The sequence below is a fragment of the Podarcis raffonei genome, chromosome 15 (genome assembly GCF_027172205.1).
Source record: "Podarcis raffonei isolate rPodRaf1 chromosome 15, rPodRaf1.pri, whole genome shotgun sequence".
NCBI classification, from domain to species: Eukaryota; Metazoa; Chordata; class Lepidosauria; order Squamata; family Lacertidae; genus Podarcis; species Podarcis raffonei.
In genome coordinates, this window is record NC_070616.1 from 31,525,968 (window position 1) to 31,553,051 (window position 27,084).

The 27,084-nt window shown below is 45.5% G+C and overlaps 2 protein-coding genes across 3 annotated transcripts; one reads left to right on the forward strand and one right to left on the reverse strand.

The window, feature by feature from the left end:
- Positions 1-785: 785 nt before the first annotated feature.
- On the reverse strand, positions 786-16,259 carry TIRAP (TIR domain containing adaptor protein). Of its 2 annotated transcripts, none has more exons than XM_053367356.1 (5): positions 16,125-16,259; positions 8,198-8,534; positions 5,243-5,354; positions 3,998-4,594; positions 786-3,071 (listed from the first exon to the last, which is right to left on the reverse strand). In XM_053367356.1, exons 3-5 carry the CDS (start codon positions 5,310-5,312, stop codon positions 3,001-3,003), a joined length of 738 nt encoding a protein of 245 aa, XP_053223331.1. In that variant the 5' UTR covers positions 5,313-5,354; positions 8,198-8,534; positions 16,125-16,259; the 3' UTR covers positions 786-3,000. The 2 variants fall into 2 exon arrangements, with proteins under 2 accessions (XP_053223331.1, XP_053223332.1); XM_053367357.1 differs by lacking the exon at positions 16,125-16,259 and adding an exon at positions 9,732-9,808.
- Positions 9,945-26,719, forward strand: LOC128402916 (cryptochrome-1-like). Its single transcript, XM_053367361.1, has 11 exons — positions 9,945-10,178; positions 15,599-15,878; positions 16,182-16,376; positions 16,587-16,705; positions 18,107-18,261; positions 19,318-19,458; positions 20,158-20,325; positions 21,564-21,704; positions 22,703-22,854; positions 23,800-24,029; positions 25,804-26,719. The coding sequence occupies exons 2-11, from the start codon at positions 15,664-15,666 to the stop codon at positions 25,878-25,880; spliced, it is 1,593 nt and encodes a 530-aa protein (XP_053223336.1). The 5' UTR covers positions 9,945-10,178; positions 15,599-15,663; the 3' UTR covers positions 25,881-26,719.
- Positions 26,720-27,084: the final 365 nt, after the last annotated feature.

Sequence of the window (27,084 nt, forward strand, 5' to 3'; positions counted from 1 at the left end):
AGTATAGGTAAATAGAGGGGGGATTTTATCCTTCTATCTCCACAGTGAACATCCTGTTTGCCAATAGTAGGCAGGTAGAGTGGCACCAAATTCAATAAAAGTGCCAATGAAGAGTAAACTGAAATCAGTTCCAAGTCACACAAGTCACGATACACTCAAAGCACAATCTGTGGACATATTAGTTGATCTGTTCATTCATAATTATTTACATGTAACATGCAACAAGTTTACAGTCTGTGTACACTGTTGCTGATCCGTACAAATCAAGAAAGATGTATTCTTTTGCACAAACAATTATACACATGTACAGAAGGGCTTGTACCTGCATTCAGTATAATGTGTTCACAAGCCTACAGACTTAAAAGGGTTGGTGTGTTGGGTTGTGTCTGTTGTATATATTTGCTCCAAGGGTTTAACAGGGTGGGTGGTGGAGGTTTGAAATAACTGCCGGATCTGAAAAGTTTGGTGCCCAAAATCATGTGACATTCCAACAAGGTTCCTTAGTTATAAGAGGGAAGTCTGGGCTGTTTTTTAGCCAGTCGGAAGCTCTGTGGAAGAATCACCAGAACTACACTCTGAAGTTTTGGTTCGTTTAAAGACTTTGATTTGCCTTGTCAAAAGATGAGGTTTCTACCGTTGCTTTCGCTATTACTCAGTGCTCTGTGTTACACAACAGCCTTCAACTCAGAGAAGCAAAAAGGAACCAAAACTGCTATAATGGTTGCTAAGCAAAATCATGTTAACGCGCCATGCTGTCCAGAACATCAGATGACGACACTGAATGGTCTACTCCAAATACATTTACTTAGAGAAAAGTTAAGTGAATGAATTAAGTTTTGACTTAAACACACAAAAATCACATTCTATAACATTACAAAAATAGGCATCGACAGCAAAAGGTCTGCCCTTATCTCTGCTTCTTGGCGAAGTGGCCTGCAAAACAAACTGAACATCCAAATAATACATTGAGACACCCATTCCATAGGCTGTAACAGAGATGGAGAACTTCTGGTGCTAGACTACAGTCTTTGTCATCCTTGGCCACTAGCCATGCAGGCTGATGAGAGGTCCAACACCATCTGGAAGACTACAGGGTCCCTACTTCCTGGGCTAAAATTTGTAGTGGACGAGAAAATTGTTAAGTATTAGATGGAGTATTAACTTTCTTCCCACTCTATCCACTCACTGGCTGATTCATCCAGGTCGTGGTAGGGAAGAAATCCAGAATGCAGCTTATTATTTTCATCCAAATTTGCATGTGGTGGATTGAAGGAGAGGTCAGAGCAGATTAAACATGTCAGGGGTGGGGAATGTCAGGCCTGGGTGTCCCTAATGTGGCCCTCGCCTGTCTGGCCCTAGAATTTGCTCCAGGCCATACCCCTCACTGCCTCTCCCTCACAGCCCATGTGTTTTTGCTTGGCTCAACTGTGTCCTTGAACTCTGATAATACCCCTTTTATTGCCTGGATGGAGGATAGAGAGGGGTGTGTGGGAGAGTCTGTAGAAACTAGCTTAAAGGTGACATTTTCGTTTACTGCTTCTTCCACTTTTCCCAGTGTGGTGTAGTGGTTAAGAGTAATGGACTCGTAATCTGGTGAACCGGGTTCACGTCTCCGCTTCTCCACATGCAGCTGCTGGGTGACCTTGGGCTAGTCACACTTCTCTGAAGTCTCTCAGCCCCACTCACCTCAGAGTGTTTGTTGTGGGGGAGGAAGGGAAAGGAGATTGTTAGCCGCTTTGAGACTCCTTAGGGTAGTGATAAAGCGGGATATCAAATCCAAACTCCTCCTCTTCTTCTTCTCTGGCCCTGCCCACCGTTAACACTTGGCCTTCAGAAGGCTGCCTAGAAGGGAATGTGGCCTTTGGGCTGCAAAAGTTTCCCCACCTATACAATCTTGAACAGCAGCATAACAAGGTCATTTGGTCTTGGTCTACATCAGGGTGGTCCTAGCTTTCATACCAACTGGGCTGCAAGGATAATTCGACATGGAACCTGCAGGTCACACACTGCCTTGTTGCATGGTGCAAGGAGGGTGAATGGAGCAAGGCCAAAATTTGATACCTCTCCCAGCCCTCAAACTGCCTTTCCAATGCACTGGGCTTTGGAAAGGAGGCACAAGGCTCTGACAGGGTCCAAGACCCCTCCTATCTCCTTCCCAAAGCTGGGAGAGTATGCTAACTAGCCTTTGTGAAGGAGGCAGGAAGATGCTAGGACCCTATCAGAGCCCTCACGCCTTCCTTTGGGAAGGAAGCGAGAGGGGAGGGGGTCCAAATGTTGCCGAAGGCTGCCAAAAAGGCCTTTGAGGGCCATGTGTGGCCCTCAGTCCACGTGTTGGACTACCCTGGTGTATACGGTAAAAGTCAAGTGAAAAAAAATGAATGTGCCTTCAACCCAAGCATGACAGAAAAGGTCCAAATTTCAGATACAGTTTAGCAGTCAGGCCTATGATGAAACCTTGTGTCAGATAAGACTTCTTTCAAATTTCTGGCTAGTCACAAGCTTTCTGGAGGATTCTGGGGCAAAAATGGTAATCCTTCATTGAGGGAGACCCAAACTTAAAAATAGAAGAAACTCAAGTGTTTGTTTTTGCGGGCGAGAGAAGCTAAATTGGGCACAATGAGAACCTGGCATCTACAATGGGCACAAAATTACTGTTGTGGCAAAGGGTGAGAAATTGGGGGCTGAGAGGGCAGGGCTGGCAGGCTGGCACTGTGAACTGGGGCAGCTCACACTTCAATATTTTCCAGCACGGCCCAAGTGTTAATATTAGTGTCCCTATGATTGTGGTGGGCAGAACTAACACAATCATTCCAGTTAGGACTATCAGAGCATAAAGCACACCAGACTGATAACCAGTTTGTGACCTTTCCAGACTGTGAACTGCAAGCTAGGATGGGATCTGCCCTTCAAACCGTGTGAGAGGTCAGGTCCGCTAGAGAGAGAGAACACCACGAAGACTTCTTCACCAATCCCAGATGCACAACAAGATGTTCCTTTGGCTCAGCCTTTATTCTGTTGAAGGATCTCCAGTTCGCCTCTTCTGCTTGTGTTCTGACAGAGCTCCTGAAGATCTGAGAGAGAGACAAAAGCTGTTAGGAGCTTTGAACTAGACAATTATGAAACCTCAGACAACCTTCACCCATTCATAAAAACTCCATGGTTAGCACCCAGTAAACAGGCATTGCTTTCTAACATTTTGCCACAAGCAGTTGCATCTATTGGCTTGCAGGGCTGTACATAGGAAGTTGTCTTAAACCAAGATGGGACACGGGTGGCGCTGTGGTCTAAACTACTGAGCCTAGGACTTGCCGATCAGAAGGGGCAGCTGAGGCAGTTATGACAGAGAGGAGGGGGTCAGGGAGAGAATAGGACTGTCAGACAAGCGAGGACGAAGAAACTGTGGTTGTGAATTTGTGGAGTATAACTGATGCGCTGTCAGGCTTCAGGGAATCAGCTTCCTCCCCACCGTGGCAGTAGATAAGCAGAACAAAGGAAAAGGAGTCTTTTTACCAGTTAGAAACTTTAATGATCACAGCGAGAGAACAAAGAACCCATCTCCTAGGAATGGCGGTGCTCCCAACTAAGAATTCCACCCCCTTACATCCCTATCATCCACGTCACTCCTACGTCTTGTCACCTGAGCTTGTACCCTCTGTGCTTTCTGTTCTGCCACTTTCTCAGCTCTTTTTTACCTTGGAGAGAGCGGATGAATGCTTTCCAGAGACAGTGAATCTGTTAACTCTCTCTCTCTCCCAGTCTTTCTTCTCCTAGCTGTTCCCCATCCAGTATTTCCCAGCTTCTGCCTTCTGAACTATGCCCCTCTGCAAACCACTATTCCAAATCTATACTGTCCTCCTGCTCTTGGGAAGATTCAGGATCCTGATCAGGAGCAGGGGGAGGCTCCCACCGCTCTTCCTCAGTGCAGCCCTCCGCAGCACGGTCCTTGACATGTGCCCACAGAAATGGTTAAGGTGCTAAGAAGCCCTCTCTTACTTACAGCGCAGCACCGTCTCTCTGATTTGCCTGAAGCTGGTCTCTTGGAGCATCACGCTGATGTAATAGAGGCATCGGAGCTCCCGGGGATAGTCTTTGCGGTCCATGTCCTTCAGCACCGGTATGGTGCGCCCGTTCGCCATGGGCGCCTCCGTCAAAGCCTGGTGCATTTGGTAACGGCACCAAGGATCCTTAAGGAAGTTGGGCGTGATGAGCAGCACCCAGCAGTGGCTGTTCTGGACGGCGTCACACAGCTCCGTGACGATGGCACCCCCCGGGGCAGAGTCCCGGGGCTGGAGGAAGCAACGGAAGCGTTCTGGCTGGCTCTCCAAGTAGGAGACCAGCTGCTCCACAAACCCAAGGTCGCCCTCGTTGTGGCAGATGCACACGTCATACAGCTTGTTCCAGCGGGCGCTGCCTGAGATGCTGACGCTTACCTGGGAGGCAGAGGGCACCTGTTTGGGGCTGGCTGTCGAGTTGCTTGTTGGGGTGCTGGAACTACTCAACGGAGGTGAAGGCGAATGCTTAGAAATATTGTTCAAGTGGCATTTTGAGGAGTTGGAAGTGTTTCTGGACTTCTGCAGAAGCGCCTTGAACCAGCCTGTAAAGTCACCAATTCAGAATCAGGGTACGTGAACAGCGGGCAGCAGAGAGAGATCTAATCAAGACAATCTGAAGAAGTGTGCATGCACACGAAAGCTCATACCAAGAACTAACTTAGTTGGTCTTTAAGGTGCTACTGGAAGGAAAAAAATTTTTTGTTTTGACTATGGCAGACCAACACGGCTACCTATCTGTAACTAAGACAGATCCATGTAATGGTTTTAATTTTTTGATCAACTGGTCATTTCAATGATCGTTTTGCACTTTCTTTATGGTATTTTACATTTTATTGTATATATTGTTGCACACTATGTTACATTGTATGAATTGGTGATCTTAGTGTGTGTACACACGCAGATATAAAATAAACACAGATACAGTGGTACCTCGGTTTAAGAACAGTCCGGTTTAAGAACGATTTGGTCTACAAACTCCGCAAAACCGGAAGTAGTGTCTTGGTTTGAGAACTTTACCTCAGTCTTAGAATGGAATCCGAATGGTGGAAGGGCACCGGTGGTGGGAGGCCACATCAGGGAAAGCGCATCTCGGTTTAAGAATGGTTTTGGTTTAAGAACGGACTTCCGGAATAGGTTAAGTTCATAAACTGAGGTACCAGTGTACACACAAATGAGTTTGACATACTGACCTGCCATCCCAATAGCAAGACTGTCTTTTAGGGATGGACTGATCAGTTCTGGCTCGCAGCCGTTTTGCATGTGTTCATTCACAAGGCTGTTCCATTCTGTTTCCACATCGATCTGCAATTAAAAAAGAATGCACAAAAATTATCATTATTTCTGTCCACGCTTTAACCAAAAGTTATGAATTTTTGTATGCTATTTTCACTATTATATGCCCTTTGATGGGCACTTGATCTTGGTATATGAGTTTTTATATGCATGGGCTCCAGAACTGCATTGCGAAATTCAAGGAAGTGTGAATTTTGAAGGGTGCCTGGGTGGTGATCTGCGCCCTGTTTCAGAAAGTGAGAATTAGTGGGTTTGCCTTTAAATGTGACCTGAATCAAATTTTCCCCCATCACTATTCAAAGCAGAACTTTATTGTTTGTCTAAACCTCCCACCCCACCAAACCAGCTACTTCAGCCAATTCCTACATCAGGGATGAGCAACCTGTGGCCTTACGGCTGCCTTGGCCCAGTTTCAAAAGACCCCTGGAAGCAATTACTTCAGACCTGAATGCTGGCAAGACAAATGAGCTAATCCATCCAATTCAGTGGGCAGGGGAGAAAAGGGTGGGCAGGGAGAAAAAGATCTGGCCCCACCCACAGTTGTCTTTGGTCCGCCCACTGCCACCACATGGCTCCCTCGGGTTATACCCCACCCAAAGGAATGCAGTCCTCAACAGGCTTGCACCCTGACCTACACAAAAACAAGCAGCCTGCAATAGGGGTGGGCAGTGTACAACCTATGGGTTATCTTTTGCTGTCAGGTCATTTTTAGTACAGACATATGGAGCGTGTGCCAATTCCCAATTTTCTGTTTTAGACTTCCAGTTGCAGAGAAGAGTGTACTGCAGTAAAGTCTAAAGGTTCAGGGGGGAAAGGCAAATTATAAGCCCCAACCTCTCCGAACTAGCACAGCAGCTTGGTATTTAAAAAATAAATATCATAAACCAAAATCTTAACAAGTCACAAACAAATACACTCAATAAATCCTACATGCCCACACTCCTGTTTACTCAGCACCCAGCATGCTCCCGTTGCTGATTTGGGAAGAGGTGTGCCGCAGGATGGCAGGTGTGGGCAGGTAAAGACATGGCTGAGCCAAATAGGGTTTGCAAGCAACACCAATCAGCTGATCAGCACCACCTCCAAAGCACAGGACTTTGGAAAGGGTGACAATCAGCTGACTGCCAGCTCTTGCAAAGCAGGGCTCAGCTAGCGGTACAAACTTCAACATGACAACCAGCTGATTGTCAAGGCTTGCACAACTCTGGGCACCTTGCTTTGATTGACAGAACTTTGTGGGCAAAAACAGGTTCGCCCGACATTATAACCTCAAGTGGGTGGTCCCACACATCTGTCAAGTCTGGTCCAGGCAACACCCAGTTAAACTCTAACCTAATTGAGGGGTCTTTCTGGATCAAAGGGCACATTTGAAAATCTGAGCAACTTTTTTGGACACCCAAAAAAAACCACATTTCACAGGAGAAAAATTGATGATGCTCGGAAACCTGCCCCTCAGTGTGCTCTCAAACTAAAGAAACACAGGCGGAAAGCATGCTGGACACCCTAGCATTTTAAAAAGAGGGCCAGGGAAGAAACAATGTGGGAGGGGTATCTGGGGGCAACATGTTGGGGCCCCCGAGTCTGAATGCAGCAGACTTACTTGGGTGTAGGCTTCACAGGTGGCAAACGCATCATACATTTAAAACGCCTGGCTTCCCTAAAGAATGCTGGGAAATGTAGTTCACCCCCAGAAAGATACAATTTCCAGCACCCAAAGCAAACTACAGTTCCCAGAATAGAAGTCATTTATGTATGTGATTTATATGTAATCCATATAAATTGAATTAATAATAATAATAATGTGTTTTAAATGCATGGTGTGTATGCAGCCTCTGTAGACCTACTTTTAGGCAAACATGCAGAGAATTGCAATGTTGTAAGATTTTAATTTTATGACTTATAAATCTGCTTCCAAGGAAAAGTTTAAAAACCTCTTATATAACATGGAAGTGCATCAGTTTGCATTCCAAGGCATGCATTGGGGGGGAGGGGAATTAAGAGCAGTGGAGTTTTAGAACTGTGTACCCAAACTGGTGCAATCCGTTATTTTATAATTAAAGTCAACAGTAGTTTTGCTATATGGGAGGAAAGGAAGTGCTGCACCCAGATTTACCCCCATCTGGCTGCTTTATGTCACCATCCTATCTCAACCCTGAACTACTTCTGTTCCTTCTAAAAAAAGAACAGGCTTCTCTCCTCCCGCCCCCCCAGCGTGAACCCGTTTAAGCAAATGCACACGACTAATATCTGTGCATCGATTTCAGAGTGTCTGCTATGGGTCGACTTTGAGCAGAACTTCGTTGGCTACAAACCATTGGATTTAAACGGCGCGGTCTATGATCGCGGCACAAAGAATTTAGAAAACTACAAGCCAGGAAGAGAGGCCAAAATTGGTTTGGAGTCCCCGTCGCCCGCCTGGGCGCGGAAGGCAGCGCTTGCAAATGCTTCCTCCGGTATTTTGCAACTTTATTTAGGAAGTAGCTGCTCAAACCGCTGCTCAAACCGGAGGCATCGACGAGAAACTGCAATCAGAAAGAGAGAAGGGAAGGACGGACCCGCAGCCGGAGCCCTATGCAAGTTTACTCCGGAGAAAAGGGGCAGTCTAAATTCGATGGGGCTTACTCGCAAGCAGGGTGCCAACTTGAATAAAATATTGGGGGGGGGGCGCTAAGCAAGCCCTACCCTGCATAAATCGACGTGGTGCACGGATACCATTTAAATGACAATGCCAATAAACTTGGGGGGGCCTCAAATATTTTTTTTTGGGGGGGGAGACCCCTCTGCCCCATGGAGTTTGCTCCTATGTTCCCAAGCAAGGGCGCACAGCACCCTAGCTAGCCGGATTAACCAACCTTTCCTTCTGCAAGTGAGCTCGGGCCACAGCGAAGCCGCGTAAAATCCTGCCGCGATGGTCACAATTCGGTCCGGTTCCCTTTCCTTCTGGCGATCGAGGAGCCGGGGCGAAGCAGATCCCCTCCGAAGTGGGCGCGATCGGTCCCTGCCGCCTCCGGAGGAACTTGCCGGGGCTACTTCCCTCTTCGCCTCTCGGGTGCCCCCTGACGCTGCTTTGTTTTGGGTTTTTTGTGCAAAGGGGGAGGATCTTGTGGCGCTTTGAAAGTTCTCTAGATGACGCGAAAGAACCTTTGCTGGATCGCTCCCCGGCGGCACCCCACTTGCAAAGGTGCTCTTCTGCGGGCCGTCCAAAAGAAAAAGAAACTGAATTGGCAAATGCACACGCAGGAGCGTAACCGTAAGGCGGCTTAGAGGAGCGCTCCGACGCGCGCCTACATAGAAGTAAACTCCGTTAAACTCCTTCCGAGAAAACACGCCCAGGAGGCTGGACTTAAGGTTGCGATTCTGTATACCCATTTTCCTGGAAGTAGGCGGCCCCTCTGAACACAATGACTTGGCGGGCAAGGCTAATAATGCCTACTCAAAAGTAAGTCCTATAGAATTCAGTGTGGTCTTCTCCCCAGCAAATGGTGTTAGGATTGCAGCCTTACTTCTGAGTTAGCACGTATAGGATTACACTATTGCTACTTGCCGTTCTTGGAAGTTCCGGGGCGATATAATAATAATAATAATAATAATAATAATAATAATAATAATAATAATAATAATAATTATTATTATTATTATTATTATACCTCGCCCTCCCCAGCCAAGACCAGGCTCAGGGCGGCTAACGCCCGATATAAAACAAATTGATTGAAATACAACTTAAAAACAAGATTAAAATACAAGATTAAAACATTAAAATATTAAAATACAGCCTCATTCAATGGAAACTCCAATCAAAAACTTTTCGGGGCATGAAAACGTCAAGTCTTCACCAAGGCTAACTTTCCAAACTGGTCCAAATTTTTAAAGGGAAAAATCCAGAAGGGAAAAAAACAAAACAAAACTGAAAAGCGATGCATTTCAATCGCCTTTCACCCCGCCTTCTTTTTGGGAGTAGCATTTTAAAGCTCCTCTGGCGTCCTTTCGCCCCCCTTTTCGGTTGTTAAGTGCAACCGGTTGCCGTGCATCTTTAATCAGAAGTACGTTCCAATGAGGCCAATTGGACCGGCTCCGATGTGTGCTTCCGGCTGCAGCTGTAAAGTCTGCAGCGGTGAAAAAAAATGGCAATCCTATTTTGTCTAGCAAATGGAAAAGAGTAAATTCCATTCCAGGGTGACATTACAAGTGATCATCTAACTCCCCCCACAACCCCCCTTCATTGCATTCAAAAGACACGAGCTCTCTTTGCACGAGACGTTGCGGCTGCAAGTCTGCAGGGGAGATTCAGAAGTACAAAAAACCTGTTGGGTAAATGCAGTGGTATATTTCCTAGTAAAGAAATATTTAAGATCAAGCTGCCAAGGCTGCGATCCAGAGCACGCTTACCGAGAACTAGGGCTCCACTGAACTCAGCGGGACGTACTGTCGCGTCACTGTGCCTAAGACTGGGGCAAAACCCCGATTTGCACGGCTCGTGTGAATACTACTCATGCCCGATGACTCTCGAGTAACGGGCGGGAGCTCCGTTTCTTTAAACCAACCCAGAGTAATCGAGTATGCGGCTGGGGCGAGGCTGCAGGAGCAGGAAGTCACGCCCCAGAGTGACAGCGCGCAGTTGTGTAACTTCTCGGATGCTGTGAGGTCGGGCATCACTAAGTTACGCAAGTATAACCGGTTTGCAAGAGCCGAAGTGGGGTCGAAGAGAGTGGAGAAAGAAGTTAAAAATAGCTCTTTATAAGATTTTTCTCCTCTGCCTCTAAGAATCAAGGTGGACTAACCCTGCATGTCTACTCAGCTCTGAATCCTACTGAGTTCCATAGATCTTACTCCCAGGTAAGTGGAGATAGGCTGGCAGCCTGAGGCTGGTTGGACACGTGTTCCAGTTGCGGAATAAGCTAGTTGAGTTTTGTACTGTTTCAGACTGCAGAAGGGGAATGCCCCTTTTGGCAGCTGTTCCCCACAGCAAACGCTGCAACCTTCCAGCAGTTTGACTTCACCCTGAAAGACACACTCCTCCATTGTCCCACCAGACAGAGGGAATTCAACAGCAAAACCTTTCTTAAGGGGGGGGGGCCTCTCAGCTCAACTAGAAAACTAGCACATCAGCAAGAAAGTTTCTAGCTCAGCTCTTCCCCGATGCTTTTGTCTTGCAGGAATTTATTAAATGTGTAAAGGTAAAGGGACCCTTGACCATTAGGTCCAGTCGTGGCCGACTCTGGGGTTGCGGCGCTCATCTCGCTTCATTGGCCGAGGGAGCCGGCTTACAGCTTCCAGGTCATGTGGCCAGCATGACTAAGCCGCTTCTGGCGAACCAGAGAAACACCGTTTACCTTCCCGCAGTGGCGTAGGGTGGGTTGTCAGCACCCGGGGCAAAGCAAGTAATTTGCGCCCCCTAACCCGTGGATTTGCGCCCCTAACCCTAACCCCCAGATGTTGCGCCCGGTGCGGCCGGCCCCCCTGCACCCCCCACGCTACGCCACTGCCTTCCCACCAGAGTGGTACCTATTTATCTACTTGCACTTTGACGTGCTTTCGAACTGCTAGGTGGGCAGGAGCAGGGACCGAGCAACGGGAGCTCACCCCGTCGCGGAGATTCGAACCTCCGACCTTCTGATCGGCAAGTCCTAGGCTCTGTGGTTTAACCCACAGCGCCACCCGCGTCCCATTAAATGTGTAGAAATATATTTTTAAATGATTTCTCCGCACACTTACAGTCTGAAGTTGTACATGTCCAGAATTCTACTCCCTCATTTCGTTCAAGGAAAGGGAGTCTTAGCTCTGGGGTAAAGCACTTGCTTTGCCTGTCCAGATTCCAAGACTTCTGTCTGAAGCCCTGGATATTTGCTGCTTGACATTGTGGATAATATGGACCTAGGAAGTTGCCTTAGTGACATTGGTCCATCTAGCTCAGTACTATTTACACTGACTGGCAGCTGCTCTCCAGGGGTTCAAGATGGGTTTTCTCCCATCCTTACCTGGAGATGCCCAGGATTGAACCTGGGACCTTCTGTCTGTGAGGTCGATGCTTTAACCACTGAGCAATGTCCCTTCCTTGACCTAAACAGGGCAGTGACCAAGGCTTTACATCCTCATAAGTATCTGTGTAGAATTGCTCTGGGCGTCTGTTGCACAAGGGTCAAGTGTAAAACAAGATTTTGAACTTGTGGGAGATAGATGATTTAGACGCACAATTGCTGTTGGTGTTGTGTAAGCAGCAGATCCATTTGACATCGCTTTGTGCATTGCTTTGTTTATGCTTGCATAAGACCGAAGGAGGGTTTTGCATGCCATCAGAAACATTGCTGAATGTGGGCTGCCAGTGGTTTGCCAAGAATGAGAGCCTGCACATGCTGGATCGTGCAGAACTGCCTCCCCGTAGGCTGATGGCAGTAGAGGCACATGCTGGAATACTGAGATTTGGTTAATTAATTGGGGCTCCACAACTCTGAATCCAGCTGCACACAAGCTGAAGCTTCGAGGCTACTGTGTATGATGCATATATTGCTATTTATTTTTTCAGTGTTCTAAGGATTGTTTTCAACTGGCTTCCTTCCTGTATCTGCAATGCAGAAGTATTTTTTAGAATAAAAAATTATTAGTATTCCAGTATTACTCAAAATAGCTCAAATATAGCCATATCAATTAATTTGCAATGCAAAGTATTGTCCACATGCAGCATTGCTTTAAAATTATACTTCATTTAAAGCTGGAACTCTTGTATTTCTCCATTTAAAACATTCACCCATTTCAAAGTAGTGAAAAATATGTTCAAGTATATTTTTAAGGCAGTAATTCTGCACCCATCCACCTGGGAGCAAACCCCATTGAACTTATTGACATGTTCTTCTGGGTGGACACATTGCCACTGTGTTATTTTTTTTGGGGGGGGGAGAACCCCACTGGAGTCTAGTCTTGAAGGAGATGAAGCTTATTACAGATGTTGCTTAGCTTTCACATCTGGAAGATCATCCTTTTGTACTTGATGTTAATCAGACATACTGATTGGCCTCTTATTTTGATGCTCACAGCAAACAGATTAAACCTGCTAATTCATCCACAAGCATTCACTGAAAGGGTTGGGAAAATCCACTTTTTGATCAACCAGATTGTGAACATGGGCAAATTGAGGCAGCCGCCCTGGGCAAATGCCTGCCAGAGTCCTGTGCTGACCAGGATTCATTTGAAACCAGGGTTGTAGCAAGTTTGAAACCCTAATTAAGAGGGAGCTGGGTTAACCTTCATTGTGACTGACATCAGTGCAGACAGCGAATAGAGGTCAGAATTTGAGATGGAGCATGGGAACCTGGAGCTTCCTCGCTTCAGAACTCTTTTAACTACAGTGGTACCTTGGTTCTCAAACTTAATCTGTTCTGGAAGTCCATTCCAAAACCAAAGCGTTCCAAAAGCAAGGTGCACTTTCCCATAGAAAGTAATGCAAAATGGATTAATCCGTTCCAGACTTTTAAAAACAATTCCTAAAACAGCAATTTAACATGTATTTTACTATCTAACGAGACCATTGATCCATAAAATGAAAGCAGTAAACAATGTACTGCAGTCACACAATCAATCAATCAGTAGCTGAACTGGGTTCCACAAAGTCATAAAAACAAAGAGTCACAAAAACGCAAAATAAATAGCAAAAACAAACAAACAGTGTAACACTCAAAACAGAAGTGTGGCACTCAAATCGGAAGCGTTAACACTCAAAATGGAGCACATTCGGCTTATGAAAAAAGTTCGCAAACCAGAACGCTTACTTCCCAGTTTGCAGTGTTTGGGTTCAAAGTTGTTTGAGTACCAAGGTGTTTGAGAACCAAGGTACCACTGTATTGTCTTTAAGTGCCTCAGAGTACGTGCCTTTGAGTCTGCCCATCTGAAAGGACTACAAGTTATATCCATGTGTCTCCCTAAATGTTTATTTAGTGAGGGTTGAGTAAGGTCAACCTTCTTCTTTTTTTTTTTTAAGATATTTATTAAAGTTTTAACAAACAGAACAAAAAAAATCATAACAAAAAGAAAAACATACAAAAAAGAACTACAAAAAATACAACAATAAAACACATAACAACACAAAAGAAAAATAATTAAAAACCAAATCAATTTTCACATTTTCCAAAATTCTCATTAGATTGTTTCTTTGACCTCCTCACGCCTCCCTTTTTTGTATTCCCAATCATATCATTAGTTCAGCAATTCCTTACCCCTTTTTCTTCATAACATTTAACTCAATTTTTCATCAAATTTACATCTTTATACCTTAACCAATTATCATACCATTTTTGCATACTCTTACTGATCTTATTACTAAGTCCACTTAGGTCCAGTCCAACATCATTTTAACATTCATTAATTTTACAGTATTTCTGTAAGTAGTCTTTAAATTTCTTCCAGTCTTCTTCCACCAGCTCTTCTCCCTGGTCACGAATTCTGCCAGTCATTTCCGCCAATTCCATATAGTCCATCACTTTCATCTGCCATTCTTCCAGGGTGGGTAAATCTTGTGTCTTCCAATATTTTGCCACGAGTATTCTTGCTGCTGTTGTAGCATACATAAAGAAAGTTCTATCCTTCTTTAACACCTGTTGGCTGACTATGCCCAGAAGAAAGGCCTCTGGTTTTTTCAAGAAGGTATCTTTGAATACCTTTTTCATTTCATTATATATCATTTCCCAGAAAGCCTTTATCCTTGGGCACGTCCACCACAGGTGAAAGAATGTACCTTCTGACTCTTTACATTTCCAACATTTATTATCAGGCAAATGGTAGATTTTTGCTAGCTTGACTGGTGTCATGTACCATCTGTATATCATTTTCATAATATTCTCTCTTAGGGCATTACATGCCGTAAATTTCATGCCAGTGGTCCACAACCGTTCCCAGTCAGCAAACATAATGTTATGTCCAACATCCTGTGCCCATTTAATCATAGCAGATTTAACCGTTTCATCTTGGGTATTCCATTTCAACAGCAAGTTATACATTCTCGAAAGTATCTTTGTTTTTGGCTCTAACAATTCTGTTTCCAATTTTGATTTCTCCACCTGGAAGCCGGTTTTTTTGTCCAAATTATAAGCTTCCCTTATTTGGTAGTAATGAAGCCAGTCTCACACTTTATCTTTTAATTTGTCAAAACTCTGCAATTTCAATTTATCTCCATCCTGTTCCAAAATTTCCCAATATTTTGGCCATTTGGCCTCCATATTGAGTTTTTTTCTGAGCCTTTGCTTCCATTGGTGACAACCACCTTGGGGTTTTATTCTCAAGTAAATCTTTGTATCTTATCCAGACATTAAACAATGCTTTTATGACAATATGATTTTTGAATGCTTTATGAGCTTTAACCTTGTCATACCACAAATATGCATGCCACCCAAAAACATTATTAAAACCTTCCAAATCCAAAATGTCAGTGTTCTCAAGAAGCAGCCATTCTTTCAGCCAGCAAAATGCTGCCGATTCATAATAAAGTTTAAAGTCTGGCAGGGCAAATCCACCTCTTTCCTTTGCATCAGTTAATATTTAAAATTTTATTCTGGGCTTCTTGCCCTGCCAGACAAATCTAGAGATATCTTTCTGCCACTTCTTGAAACAGTCCATTTTGTCTAAAATCTGTAATGATTGAAACAAAAACAACATTCTTGGCAATACATTCATCTTTATAGCTGCAATTCAGCCTAGCAAGGAAAGCTTCAAATTTGACCATATTTCTAGATCTTTTTTCACTTCTGACCAACATTTCTCATAATTATCTTTAAATAAGTTCAAGTTTTTAGCAGTCATATTAACCCCTAAATATTTTACTTTCTTTACCAATGTTAACCCTGTCTCCTTCTGAAACCTTTCTTTCTCTATCGGTGTTAGGTTTTTCTCAAGGACTTTGGTTTTTGACTTGTTCAGCTTAAATCCTGCCACATGACCAAATTCTTGGATCAATTCTAAAGCTCTTTTAGCACTAGATTCTGGCTCCTGTACCGTCAATACCAAATCATCTGCAAATGCCTTCAATTTGTAATGTTTAGCTCCGACCTGAAGTAAGGTCAACCTTCGTAGCAGGACAGGGAACTTGTGGCCCTCTAGATGTTGGGTCATATGGCATCACCCCCATCACCCCATGGCCAATGGTCAGGGATGATTGGAGTTGTAACTCAGAAACACTTGGAAGACCACAGGTTCCCCATCCCTGCCAAATGAGATAGCTTGTGCACCACTGTCTTGTGAAAAAGTACAAATATTCTCCTGTTCCCACCTAGCTTTTTCCTGCTTGGACACTGCTCCTAATACGAAGTGGGGAGAAACAGGCTGGTGACGCAACAGAATGACGAATATTTCGATCCACTGGTTCCGCAAGGCACTTCGCCTCCATGATAACCCTGCCTTGCTAGCAGCTATGAAGGACAGTGCTGAGGTCTACCCTATCTTTATCCTTGACCCCTGGTTCCCGAAGAATATGCGGGTCAGCGTTAACCGCTGGAGATTCCTGGTTGAATCTCTGAGAGATCTGGACGAGAGCCTCAAGAAGCTGAACTCAAGGCAAGTACTGGATGGGCCAGTTTTCAAAATACACCAGGGAGGTTGAAGGGGCCATTTCTACAGCACTTTCCCCAAACCTGAATGGTTTTCTATGGAGAGGCCAAATGGGGAGGCGTGGGGGGGTCAAATTGGCCTACTAGAATGCAGGTGCAAAAACTACAATTCTGGCACACAGTGCTCTCTGTCAGTTTGCCATACTGTCCCTCCCAGATCCTAGTCCTCTCTGTCCTGACCTCAGAAACTCACCTAGTCTTTGGCGCTTTCTTGGTTTTTGAGCACTCAAAGGTTGTGGTGTCTCCTCAGGCTGTTTGTAGTTCGTGGCAGTCCTGCAGAGGCATTCCCAGAACTATTTAAGAAGTGGAAGGTCACGCTGCTCACATTTGAAGTCGACACAGAACCTTATGCGAGGCGCCGTGATGCTGAGGTGGTGAGGGTGGCAGCTGAACATGGAGTCCAAGTTGTTCAGAAAGTGTCCCACACTTTGTACGACACTGAAAGGTGGGTACAAAGAGCAAAGGCCACTACAATTTTGCATGCATTTCTGGAATCCACCAGGTAAAAGTTTTTTAGAGATTATTATTATTAACTACATATATCAGTCATTTTTATTTTTATTTCTTACAAAAAGGAACTCCAAGCAACTTCCAAAGGGAAAAAAATATCCATTGCTGGACATTCCTGATAATGTATTGTCATTATTTCCAACAGAATCATCACTGAGAACAATGGCAAGGCACCTCTGACTTACACTCGGCTGCAGACGGTCTTGGCTTCTCTGGGTCCTCCAAAACGGCCAGTTCCAGCTCCTAGCTTGGAAAACATGAAGGGTGAGTACGAGTCTCTCTGGACTTCGGGATGCAGGCAATAGGTTTTTCTGGATTCTGACAAGTACTGTGGGCCCTTTGGAGTGTGTGAGAGAGCTGTGACTTGGATAGAAATGCTGTGGGATAATCTGCCTTCCTGGGATGGGTGGCCTAAGGGACCCCTGACCATTAGGTCCAGTCGTGACCGACTCTGGGGTTGCGGCGCTCATCTCGCTTTACTGGCCGAGGGAGCCGGCGTACAACTTCCAGGTCATGTGGCCCGCATGACTAAGCCACTTCTGGCGAACCAGAGCAGCGCACGGAAAGCCGTTTACCTTCCCGCTGGAGTGGTACCTATTTGTCTACTTGCACTTTGACGTGCTTTCGAACTGCTAGGTTGGCAAGAGCAGTGACCGAGCAATGGGAGCTCACCCCGTCGCGGGGATTCGAACCGCTGACCTTCTGATCAGCAAGTCCTAGGCTCTGTGGTTTAACCCACAACGCCACCCGTGTCCCTGATGGGTGGCCTACCCACACCCAATTGACAATTTTCAGTGCTTATGTTTGTTCTTGGCAGCAGTTCATGGTTAGCAAGGGAAGAGCTTAACCATAAGCCTAACCATGGATGATAATGATGATTTTATTATTTATATACCACCCATCTGGCTGGGTTTTGCTAGCCACTCTGGGCGGCTTACAGCACATGCTGTGACGACATGCTAAGGTTTGGCTGAGCAAAGCGTGAGGAGTAAAATAGAACAGAGAGGAGCAAAGGGGTTGTGAACAACTCTCCGGGAATCCACGTTTGCGCAGGCCCAGTAAGCCATAGTTGGTTCACTGTGTTGTGTTGTGCAGATCAGGCCAGTGAATAGCACATCGCAAGGGTGCTTAGCTAATCAGATCTGGCAGCTGCTGAAGGCAAATAATACTGAGCCAAAGTGACAATGAATGGACAAATATTTTGCCATCGTGTTACAAAAAATGCTGAAAAGAGGTGCGTGATTTACAGCAGTCAAAAAAGTTAGCAAAAAAGGTACAGTGGTACCTCAGGTTACAGACACTTCAGATTACAGACACTTCAGTTACAGACTCTGCTAACCGAGAAATAGTAACTCGGGTTAAGAACTTTACCTCAGGAGGAGAACAGAAATCGCATGGCGGCAGCAGGAGGCCCCATTAGCTAAAGTGGTACCTCAGGTTAAGAACAGTTTCAGGTTAAGAACGGACCTCCAAAACGAATTAAGTTCTTAACCCGAGGTACCACTGTACTTTGACTTGGCCTTGTTATGAATAATTAGATAAGTTCTTACATTGATTGAGTCATCGGGGTTTGAGAGAGGCAAGATTTGGGCACAGGCAGCCAGACGAACCAGATGCACTGTTCCGTACAAGCTTTGAATCTGTCGGATCAATGTTCTAACCTAGAGTGCAGCACACCTGTCACAGAGGACCACGATAAGGAGTATGGGATCCCTTCTCTTGAGGAACTGGGGCAGGATCCAAAGACAGCTGGCCCCCACCTTTATCCAGGAGGAGAATCTGAGGCCATTGCTCGGCTGGACTTGTATATGAAGAGAACGGTACAGTGACTGAAATGTCTGTGGCTTTCGCCCAACAGACTTTGCTTCACTGGTGGGGAGTCTCTGGTGGCCAGATTTGGCTAGGGTTGCCATACGTCCAGAATTTCCCAGACATACCTGGAATACTGCAAGTGGGAAGCAGTGTCCGGGCGGAAATTGCAAAAAAAAAAAAACAGTCCGAGAAAATCCAGATGTATGGCAACCTATGTCGGCAACATTGTTTTGGACGATTTTCTTTTAGAATAGCTCAAAAACTTCTTTTTTACTCAACAAATTTGGGCAAAACTTAAAAAAAACTCAACAACTTTGCGGGGGGAGGGGAGATCTATCAGGATTTTCATTGTCTGAAATATGGGAATCCTAGATTTGGCCTGCAAGACCATTTCCCCCCAAGCCGTGCCAATGTGCCCCACATCTGAAGATGGGACCCCAGAGACTGCCACCTTCCATGTGTTCCTCCCTGCATGGCCTGAACATTACCTAAAGCTGTGCTCCAGATTCATTGACCCTGGAAAACTTGAGTGGCGATAGCTAGTGCTATGGCCTCTTCGGTTGTTGCACCCACCCTGTGGGACACATTGCGAAGTGTGAAATGTTGGGCTGTTGTCTTAGGCAGCTAGTTAAAAGCATGGCTGTAACTTGCCTGTGTGATCAGACTGCTGCCTGATTTTGGCTGCTGTGGCTCTATATTGGCTTCATTGGGTGTTTAGAGTTTTGCTACAGTTATTGGCTATTTTGGATTTTGCTACAGTCAACATTTGTGAATTTAATGGGGATTGCTATGTTTGGTTTGTAAGCTTCCTTGAGTTCCTTTGAAAACTCAGCGGGGTATGCATTTTAAAAATGAGTAAATAAAATTACAGGGACAATAGAACAGGATGCTCTTTGGTGCATAAAATATAGTAAAGAAAGCAACTGGCACATACAAGGCACAGAACTGCCCAATGCAGGGCCGCCACCAAAAAGCCCTCTTGCCTGAGAGCCACAAGGCAGCCCTTTAGACGTATCTAGCCTCTCAAAACTCTCTATGCGTTGTTTTCCCCTTTTTCTTTACAGTCATGGGTATGCAATTTTAAGAAGCCTGACACATCCCCCAATTCTTTGACTCCTAGCACAACGGTGCTCAGCCCCTACGTCAAATTTGGGTGCCTGTCTGTACGGATGTTCTGGTGGAAGCTGACTGAAATCTACCAGGGGGTAAGATGAGGAGCTTTTTTATTCTACAGCTGTCATATAATCAACAGAATACTGTCTGTTTTCATTGGTACAACTGCTGGATACTTTCTGTTCCATTTCAGAAATCTGTAGGCTGTGGACCTAGATGAGGGGCTTCCGTTGTGTATATGCTGCTTGCAGATTTCCTCAAAAGGACTTTTTTATCTGTCCCAGACCAAGACTGTCAAAACTCTGATATAAAGAGTATGTAAACTGATGCCATCGGAGTTGCTGTGACAAATCTACATGGCTAGGGCTTCTGTTACACTAGAGGCAATCAGCCGCCCAAGGCAAGGTAGATTGCAAAAGCTACCTGCAATATTTAATTTGACCATATGCATGGCTACTGCACAGGCGGGACCTTAGACGGCTACATTTAGAAGCTACTCTTTTTTTAACAGCTAAGCTGTGTGATCAGCCGTCACATAGTGCTGCTCTTGCTAGATTGTACCACTGAACATCACTCTGTGATTCTGATCATGTAGCTCAAGTATACTGCAGTAAATGTGTCCTCTTCCGACTCTCTGAAAGAGTGGTCCTCTAGCTGTTGTTGGACTCAAACCTGCATTATCTCCAGCCAGCATGACTAGTGGTCAGGGGTGGTAGGAACTGTGCTCTGGGGCCCTGCTCTAAAACAATCCAAATAATAATTACTGTTCCTTCTCTACTGTGCTTCTCTAGAGGAAACACTCTGACCCACCGGTATCTCTGCACGGGCAACTCCTGTGGCGGGAGTTTTTCTACACGGCAGGGGCTGGGATCCCCAACTTTGACAAGATGGAGGGCAATCCAGTTTGTGTGCAGGTGGACTGGGATGACAACAAGGAGCATCTCAAAGCCTGGCGTGAGGCATGTTCTGTTTGGCAAAGTTCACAATCTACCCAAATATTTGCAGATTAAGCAATCTACTCCCTTGTCACCAGGGCCAAACATATTATCCACACATATGCACTTAACTATTCATAGCAATGTAAAAAAAGGTAAAAGGTAAAGGACCCCTGGACAGTTAAGTCCAGTCAAAGGTGACTATGGGGTGGCAGCACTCATCTCACTTTCAGAACAAGGGAGCCAGTGTTTGTTCACAGACAGCTTTTCCGGGTCATGTGGCATGACTAAACCGCTTCTGGTGCAACGGGACACCGTGACGGAAACCAGAGCGCACAGAAATGCCGTTTATCTTCCCACCGCAGTGCTACCTATTTATCTACTTGCACTGGTGTGCTTTCGAACTGCTAGGTTGGCAGGAGCTGGGACAGAGCAACAGGAGCTCACCCCGTCGCGGGGATTCAAACCGCCAACCTTCTGATCAGCAAGCCCAAGAGGCTCAGTGGTTTAGACCACAGTGCCACCCACGTCCCAATATAACACTGTAGACCAATGGGACTAGTGGTGTTGCCATTTCCTACAGCAGAAGAAAAGGGTCAAACTCGGGTTGTTCCACGTTGGGCTGAGAAAGATTCCCATCTGCAATTCTCAATGCAGACAAGGGGTACAGAACCTCAGGCCTGTGAGCCAGAGGTGGCCCTTCAGGCTTCTCTGTCTGGCCCTCAGAACTCTTGCCCTAGGCCACAACCACCCAAGTGATTTTGGCTTGCTGGAATGTGTGATGATGCCTCACTTGCATGGGTGAGTGGGTGGGTTTATGGTTTGGTGTGCAGGTATGCGGCCCTTGGAAGGTTTACTGCAAGGGAATGTGGCCCTCAGCCTTGGTGTAGACTGTACTAAGCTGGACATGCTGGTGGTTTGTCTCTAGATAAGTCAGCTTTCTTCATTCCTTCTTACGTCAACTTCTCTCCCAAGTTTTGACATATTACTGTAATTCTGTAAACCTATTTTGCTGTGCTCCAATGAAATTGAGCTGCATAATTGATAATATTTGTTTTTCCACAGTTTATCTAGAACGGTTTATTTCCTTTTATTTGGTACACGTAATCAGAATTCCCTGACTACATAGATGATTTAATATTTTGGGGTGGCATTTGTGTTTTCAAGAATGTTGCTATATACTGTATAACACACACCGCTTAAATAGGAGCAGGATAGTGGTAAGGGAAAACCTGAGCTTCCTCTCCCTTTCTTGCTGCCAGGGCCGGACAGGCTACCCCTTTATAGATGCCATTATGACGCAGCTGCGCACAGAGGGCTGGATCCATCATTTGGCACGGCATGCGGTAGCTTGCTTCCTGACCCGAGGAGACCTCTGGATATCCTGGGAGGAAGGACAAAAGGTGAAGGCAGGTTGGGAGTTCTTCATGAAAGCTGCAGAGTTCTGAACGTTCTCTGTAGCCAGAGGAAAGCTGGATTTATTGGCAGGTCCATAGCTAGTTAGTGGCTGAATTGTTAGGTTGCCCCTGAGCAGACACTCCATTCAAAACTGGGAGATCTCCCCTTGCGCCATTCCTAGTTCTCAGCACAAAAACACCATTGTATTATCAAGATTCCCAATTGCTTTGCACTGTAACAACCTCCTTCCCCAGCAACATACTTAAGTTGCCCTGCGTGTTTATTCTGCATAGAGTACAGTAGATGGAAACCTTTGACTTATTGCATGACGGGAACAGGCTAATGTATACAAGGGTAGGAGTCCTATCCATTGCCTGCCGACTACTGGCATGTAGACCCCAGAACATGGGTACGCAAATTAAGGCCCAGGGGCTGGATCCGGCCTAATTGGCTTCTAAATCTGGCCCACAGAGGGTCCGGGAATCAGTGTGTTTTTACATGAGTAGAATGTGTCCTTTTATTTAAAATGCACCTCTCGGTTATTTGTGGGGCTGCCTGGTGTTTTTGCATGAGTAGAATGTGTGCTTTTATTTATAATGCATCTCTGGGTTATTTGTGGGGCATAGGAATTTGTTCATCCCCACCAAATAGTCTGGCCTCCCACAAGGTCTGAGGGACAGTGGACCAGCCCCCTGCTGAAAAAGTTTGCTGACCCCTGCCCCAGAACGTTGCCTGTGAGGGTAGGCAGCTCTCAGGCTGAAAAAGTTTGCCGCCTCTTGCCTTACGGCTTCCTCCTTTCTGCATTGTGGAATACATGGCAGGGGTTCACCGTCCCTTTAAGGAGAGCCAGACTATTGTCCCCTCTGTCCCCTATTACACCAGGAGCATAATTAAAATGTAATGTTACAAAAAGCTTGTAGAGCATGAGGAAGCTATGACTATTGGACTGGACTTCTTTGCAGTTCCCAAAAGGCGTTCGTTTTCCAAACTGCTCCTGTTTCAGGTCTTTGAAGAACTGCTGCTTGATGCCGATTGGTCCTTGAACGCCGGTAACTGGCAGTGGCTTTCTGCAAGTGCCTTTTTCCACCAGTTCTTCCGTGTCTACTCACCAATTGCCTTCGGCAAGAAGACAGACAAAAATGGAGAGTATATAAAGTAGGTGTAATAGTATAGCATCGCTGCACTTAAAACAAGCATTAAGTTATCTGGCAGAGTTTATGTTTACCGCTGGGAACAGTAACCGTGTCTATGAATGTGATTACAGGAAAGCTAAATGGGTGGATTGGGGAGAATCTCTTTTTAGCTTTGCCAGTGCCTAAGAGGCAACTGGTATAAGTGCAGGAGTGATCTGGTTGATTTTTAGGTCACTACAATCTGTAATTTCAGAATTCCTTGACGGCGCCATGCTTAAAAAATTAATCCAAATTCTGCATTGAGAAAAAGAATTTTGCTATATGTATAGAGGAAAAAGTGCATTACTTTGTCTAATTTCAGTTTTTCTTATCATGGAAATTAGCAAGGTGCTATTCTCTGAACTGGGACGCAGGTGGCGCTGTGGTCTAAACCACTAAGCCCAGGGCTTGCTGATCAGAAGGTTGGCGGTTCGAATCCCCATGACGGGGTGAGCTCCCGTTGCTCGGTCCCTGCTCCTGCCAACCTAGCAGTTCAAAAGCATGTCAAAGTGCAAGTAGATAAATAGGAACCGCTCCGGCGGGAAGGTAAACGGCATTTCCATGCGCTGTTCTGGTTTGCCAGAAGCGGCTTAGTCATGCTGGCCACATGACCCGGAAGCTGTATGCCGGCTCCCTCAGCCAATAAAGCGAGATGAGCGCCGCAACCCCCGAGTCGTCCGCGACTGGACCTAATGGTCAGGGGTCCCTTTACCTTTACCCTTTATTCTCTGAACTACTAAAAGTATTATTCAATCACTTCTCTGACTTCTGAGAGCGAAGTGCTTGTTACCCTGTTCCAGTGCAGACTTGGACCTAAGAATATTGATTTTAACTCTGCAAAGCATTAGGGTGTCATACTATGCCACTAAGTCCTGAGCCTTTTCCCGTACGCACCTGACTTCCTCCTTTATCATTACAACCTACGCAGGAAGTACCTCCCCTTCCTCAAGAAGTTTCCAAGTGACTACATTTATGAGCCTTGGAAAGCACCACGGAGCTTGCAGGAGCGTGCAGGCTGCATCATTGGTGAAGACTATCCCAAGCCCATCGTTGCTCACGAAGAAGTGCGGAAAAAGAATCTTGAACGGATGAAGGCAGCGTATGCACGGCGATCACCGAGTGCAGCTGCCGAAGCGCAGGATGAAACAAGGAAAAAAGGTAAGCTTGTCAAAACAAGAGTGCTGTTATGACTTGGGGTACCTGTACAGGAGGGACGCGGGTGATGCTGTGGGTTAAACCACAGAGCCTAGGACTTGCCGATCAGAAGGTCAGCAGTTCGAATCCCCGCGACAGGGTGAGCTCCCGTTGTTCGGTCCCTGCTCCTGCCAACCTAGCAGTTTGAAAGCACGTCAAAGTGCAAGTAGATAAATAGGTAGCGCTCCAGCGGGAAGGTAAATGGCGTTTCCGTGCGCTGCTCTGGTTGGCCAGAAGCGGCTTAGTCATGCTGGCCACATGACCCGGAAGCTGCACGCCGGCTCCCTCGGCCAATAAAGCAAGATGAGTGCCGCAACCCCAGAGTCGGTCACGACTGGACCTAATGGTCAGGGGTCCCTTTACCTGTACAGGTAATGTCTGAAAGGACAACTACCTGCTAAAAATCAGGAAGAGGAGTGATAACAAGCAATTTCAGCCTCAGCACAGTGCCCTGTCACAACCCATCTTTCCAATCAATCTCAGCTGGCAGAGAATTCAGTGGCCACATTGCTCACCAGGGCATGTAACACCAATCTTAGCCCAACTGCACTGGCTGTCAAACAGTTTCCAGGCCCAATTCAAAGTGCTGGTTTTGACCTATAAAGCCTTCAATGGCTCAGGACTGCAGTACCTCAAGTACTGCCTCTCCCCATATGAACTGAACTTGACTGACCTGGACCTAGCAATCATCATCTGAGGCCCTTGTTTGTGTGCTCCCTCAGTGAGAGGTCCAGAGGGCGGCAACACAAGAAAAGGACATTTTTGCAGTAGCTCAGTTTGTGAAATGCTCTCTCCCCAGGGAGACTCGCCTGGTACCATCATTATATATCTAGGTGCCAGCCAAGAACTTCCCTCTATACCCAGGCCTTTATCTATGGACTTTTAGAGTGGGTGGGACGTTTTAAATGTTAATTTCCCCCTCCCCACACATTGGTTTTAATGTATCTATGTGAGTTCTTTGTTTTTAAGTTGCTTTGGGTTGTCTTGGGCAAGATAAAATGACCAACAAGTTAATAATAACCTCTAATTACTGTGGTTCTCAAACATCTAAGACTGGTGACATCCACCAACAAACTTTTAGGCTGAATTCTAATACCCAAAAGAACTGGATTTTTTTTTAATCATGAAAAGGAATTAGCCACCTTTCAAGGAGGCAGGTCTCCATGTTAATGCAGGAATTGCTGTTTAGGAGAAAGGTTGTGAGCAGTGAGAAATAGCGATGCAACCTCACAGGGCATGCAGTTAGTTTGCATTGGGTAGAATGGAATTAACTCTGTCCAACCCGGAGATCTAGTGCAATTATCTGCCCTAACAGAGGCCAGCTGGGAGCCAGAGCAGTTAATCATGCAGAAGCACAACAGCAGCCTATGAGTGGATGCTTTGAACTCACTGACCTTTAGGTTCATACAGTTCCTTGGTGCATGGCACACTGAGGTCTTGCAGCTGAGTGTGGGTATTAGAATTAATGGTCTCCCCCCCCCCAGATACAGGTTAGATTCCAGCAGAGTGACAGAAACAGTAATTTAATTCTGATCTTCAAGCAGCCCTATGTCAAATTTTGGAGCTTCATTTGAGGGAAGCTGGATCTCAGCGGCTGGCATCAAGCCATGAACACAGAGTGATCTAAATGGAAAATGGGGAACAGGAGCCTTATGGCAGAAGGCGGTTAGGATCAAGTAAAAGCCAGGCTGTACACTGAAAAGTGCTACACACAAATCAACTTGTTTTTTTCTTTTAGATGCCAACCAGAAGCGGCCGAAGGCTCTAGTGAAAGCTGAAGTGCGATCAAAGAAAGTGAAGATCAAAAGCACCTAAAAGTGGCTCATGTTGAAAACTATGGCTTAAAACTAAAAAAACCAAAACAATACCCACAGTATAATAACTTTTCAAAATGCTAGAAGTGGTGGAGAATGGCTAAGCTAAATACTACCCCTGTATCATACTCTGCCTCTGGGCAGCAAGCGCGACTAGGGAGAAAGTGAGGTCACACAACCCAACAGGGTCTCCATGCTTATCTTCTATGGTGCTGGGGCAGGGAGGGGAGACACCTCTGGCCAAATTTGGTCTGTCAGGGTAGCCTCAATATGGCCTGCAAGACCATTCGCTCAAGCCCATCCAACACCTGATCTTAAAGTGAGTTTCCAGTTGTTCATTTGCTGGAGTTCAGCATGCTTCCGCTGACGTGTGCTGGGAGTGTGGCTTGTTCCTACAGCACAAAGCTACTAAACGGCTACTAAAGGCAAGGCTTGTTTTACCAACAGTTTCAATGCAAACCACTTCATGCTACTGAACTACAGGAAGGGTTTTTTTTTTTATAAAAAAAAGCATGTAAATTTTAATATAACATATCCCCCTGCATCCTAAGCTACTATTCTCCCAGGACAGGTATATCTTGTGGATTTTCAGATTAAGTGACAGAAAGGAACAGCCACTGAGAAGACACACTAGACTGCCTTCAAGTGACAATTTTTAAATTATGAAATCACCTTGGCATTTGGGGGGCTGGAAAGGTAACTTGCAATATTCTAAAATAAAATTGCCTAAAACAATATCTTGTATTCACAACTCTCTCCGTTACCTTGAGCATATCAATTTTTCCATCATAGCATGTTTCTGAGGAACTTTTCCTTCCCTTATTAAACTTGTTGCCATTATGCTTTTTATGAAATCTTCCCTTCTCAACCAAAATTAGCAAGCACCGTTTAGGCTGAAGGTACAGTTCTTCAGAGTTGGAACTGGTTTGAGAGAGGCTGCTTCCCATAGTACACACCCACATGGCTTTTGCCTCACTGTCAGTACTTGCCAGAAAAATGAATCGAAATGAAAAAGCAGGAGTGGAAGGAATGCATCCAACAGAAGTTGGTTCTCCATTTTAAACTGCCTTCCACTCTTTGAAATAACTTTACAGACCTCCTTTCCTTTTCTACCCCCAACTGTAAAAAAAAAGAAAACTCATTCTTTTAACCCCCAATAATGCTGCTGCAGTTGTTTTTTTAATGGTATATAGAAACAGTGAAAA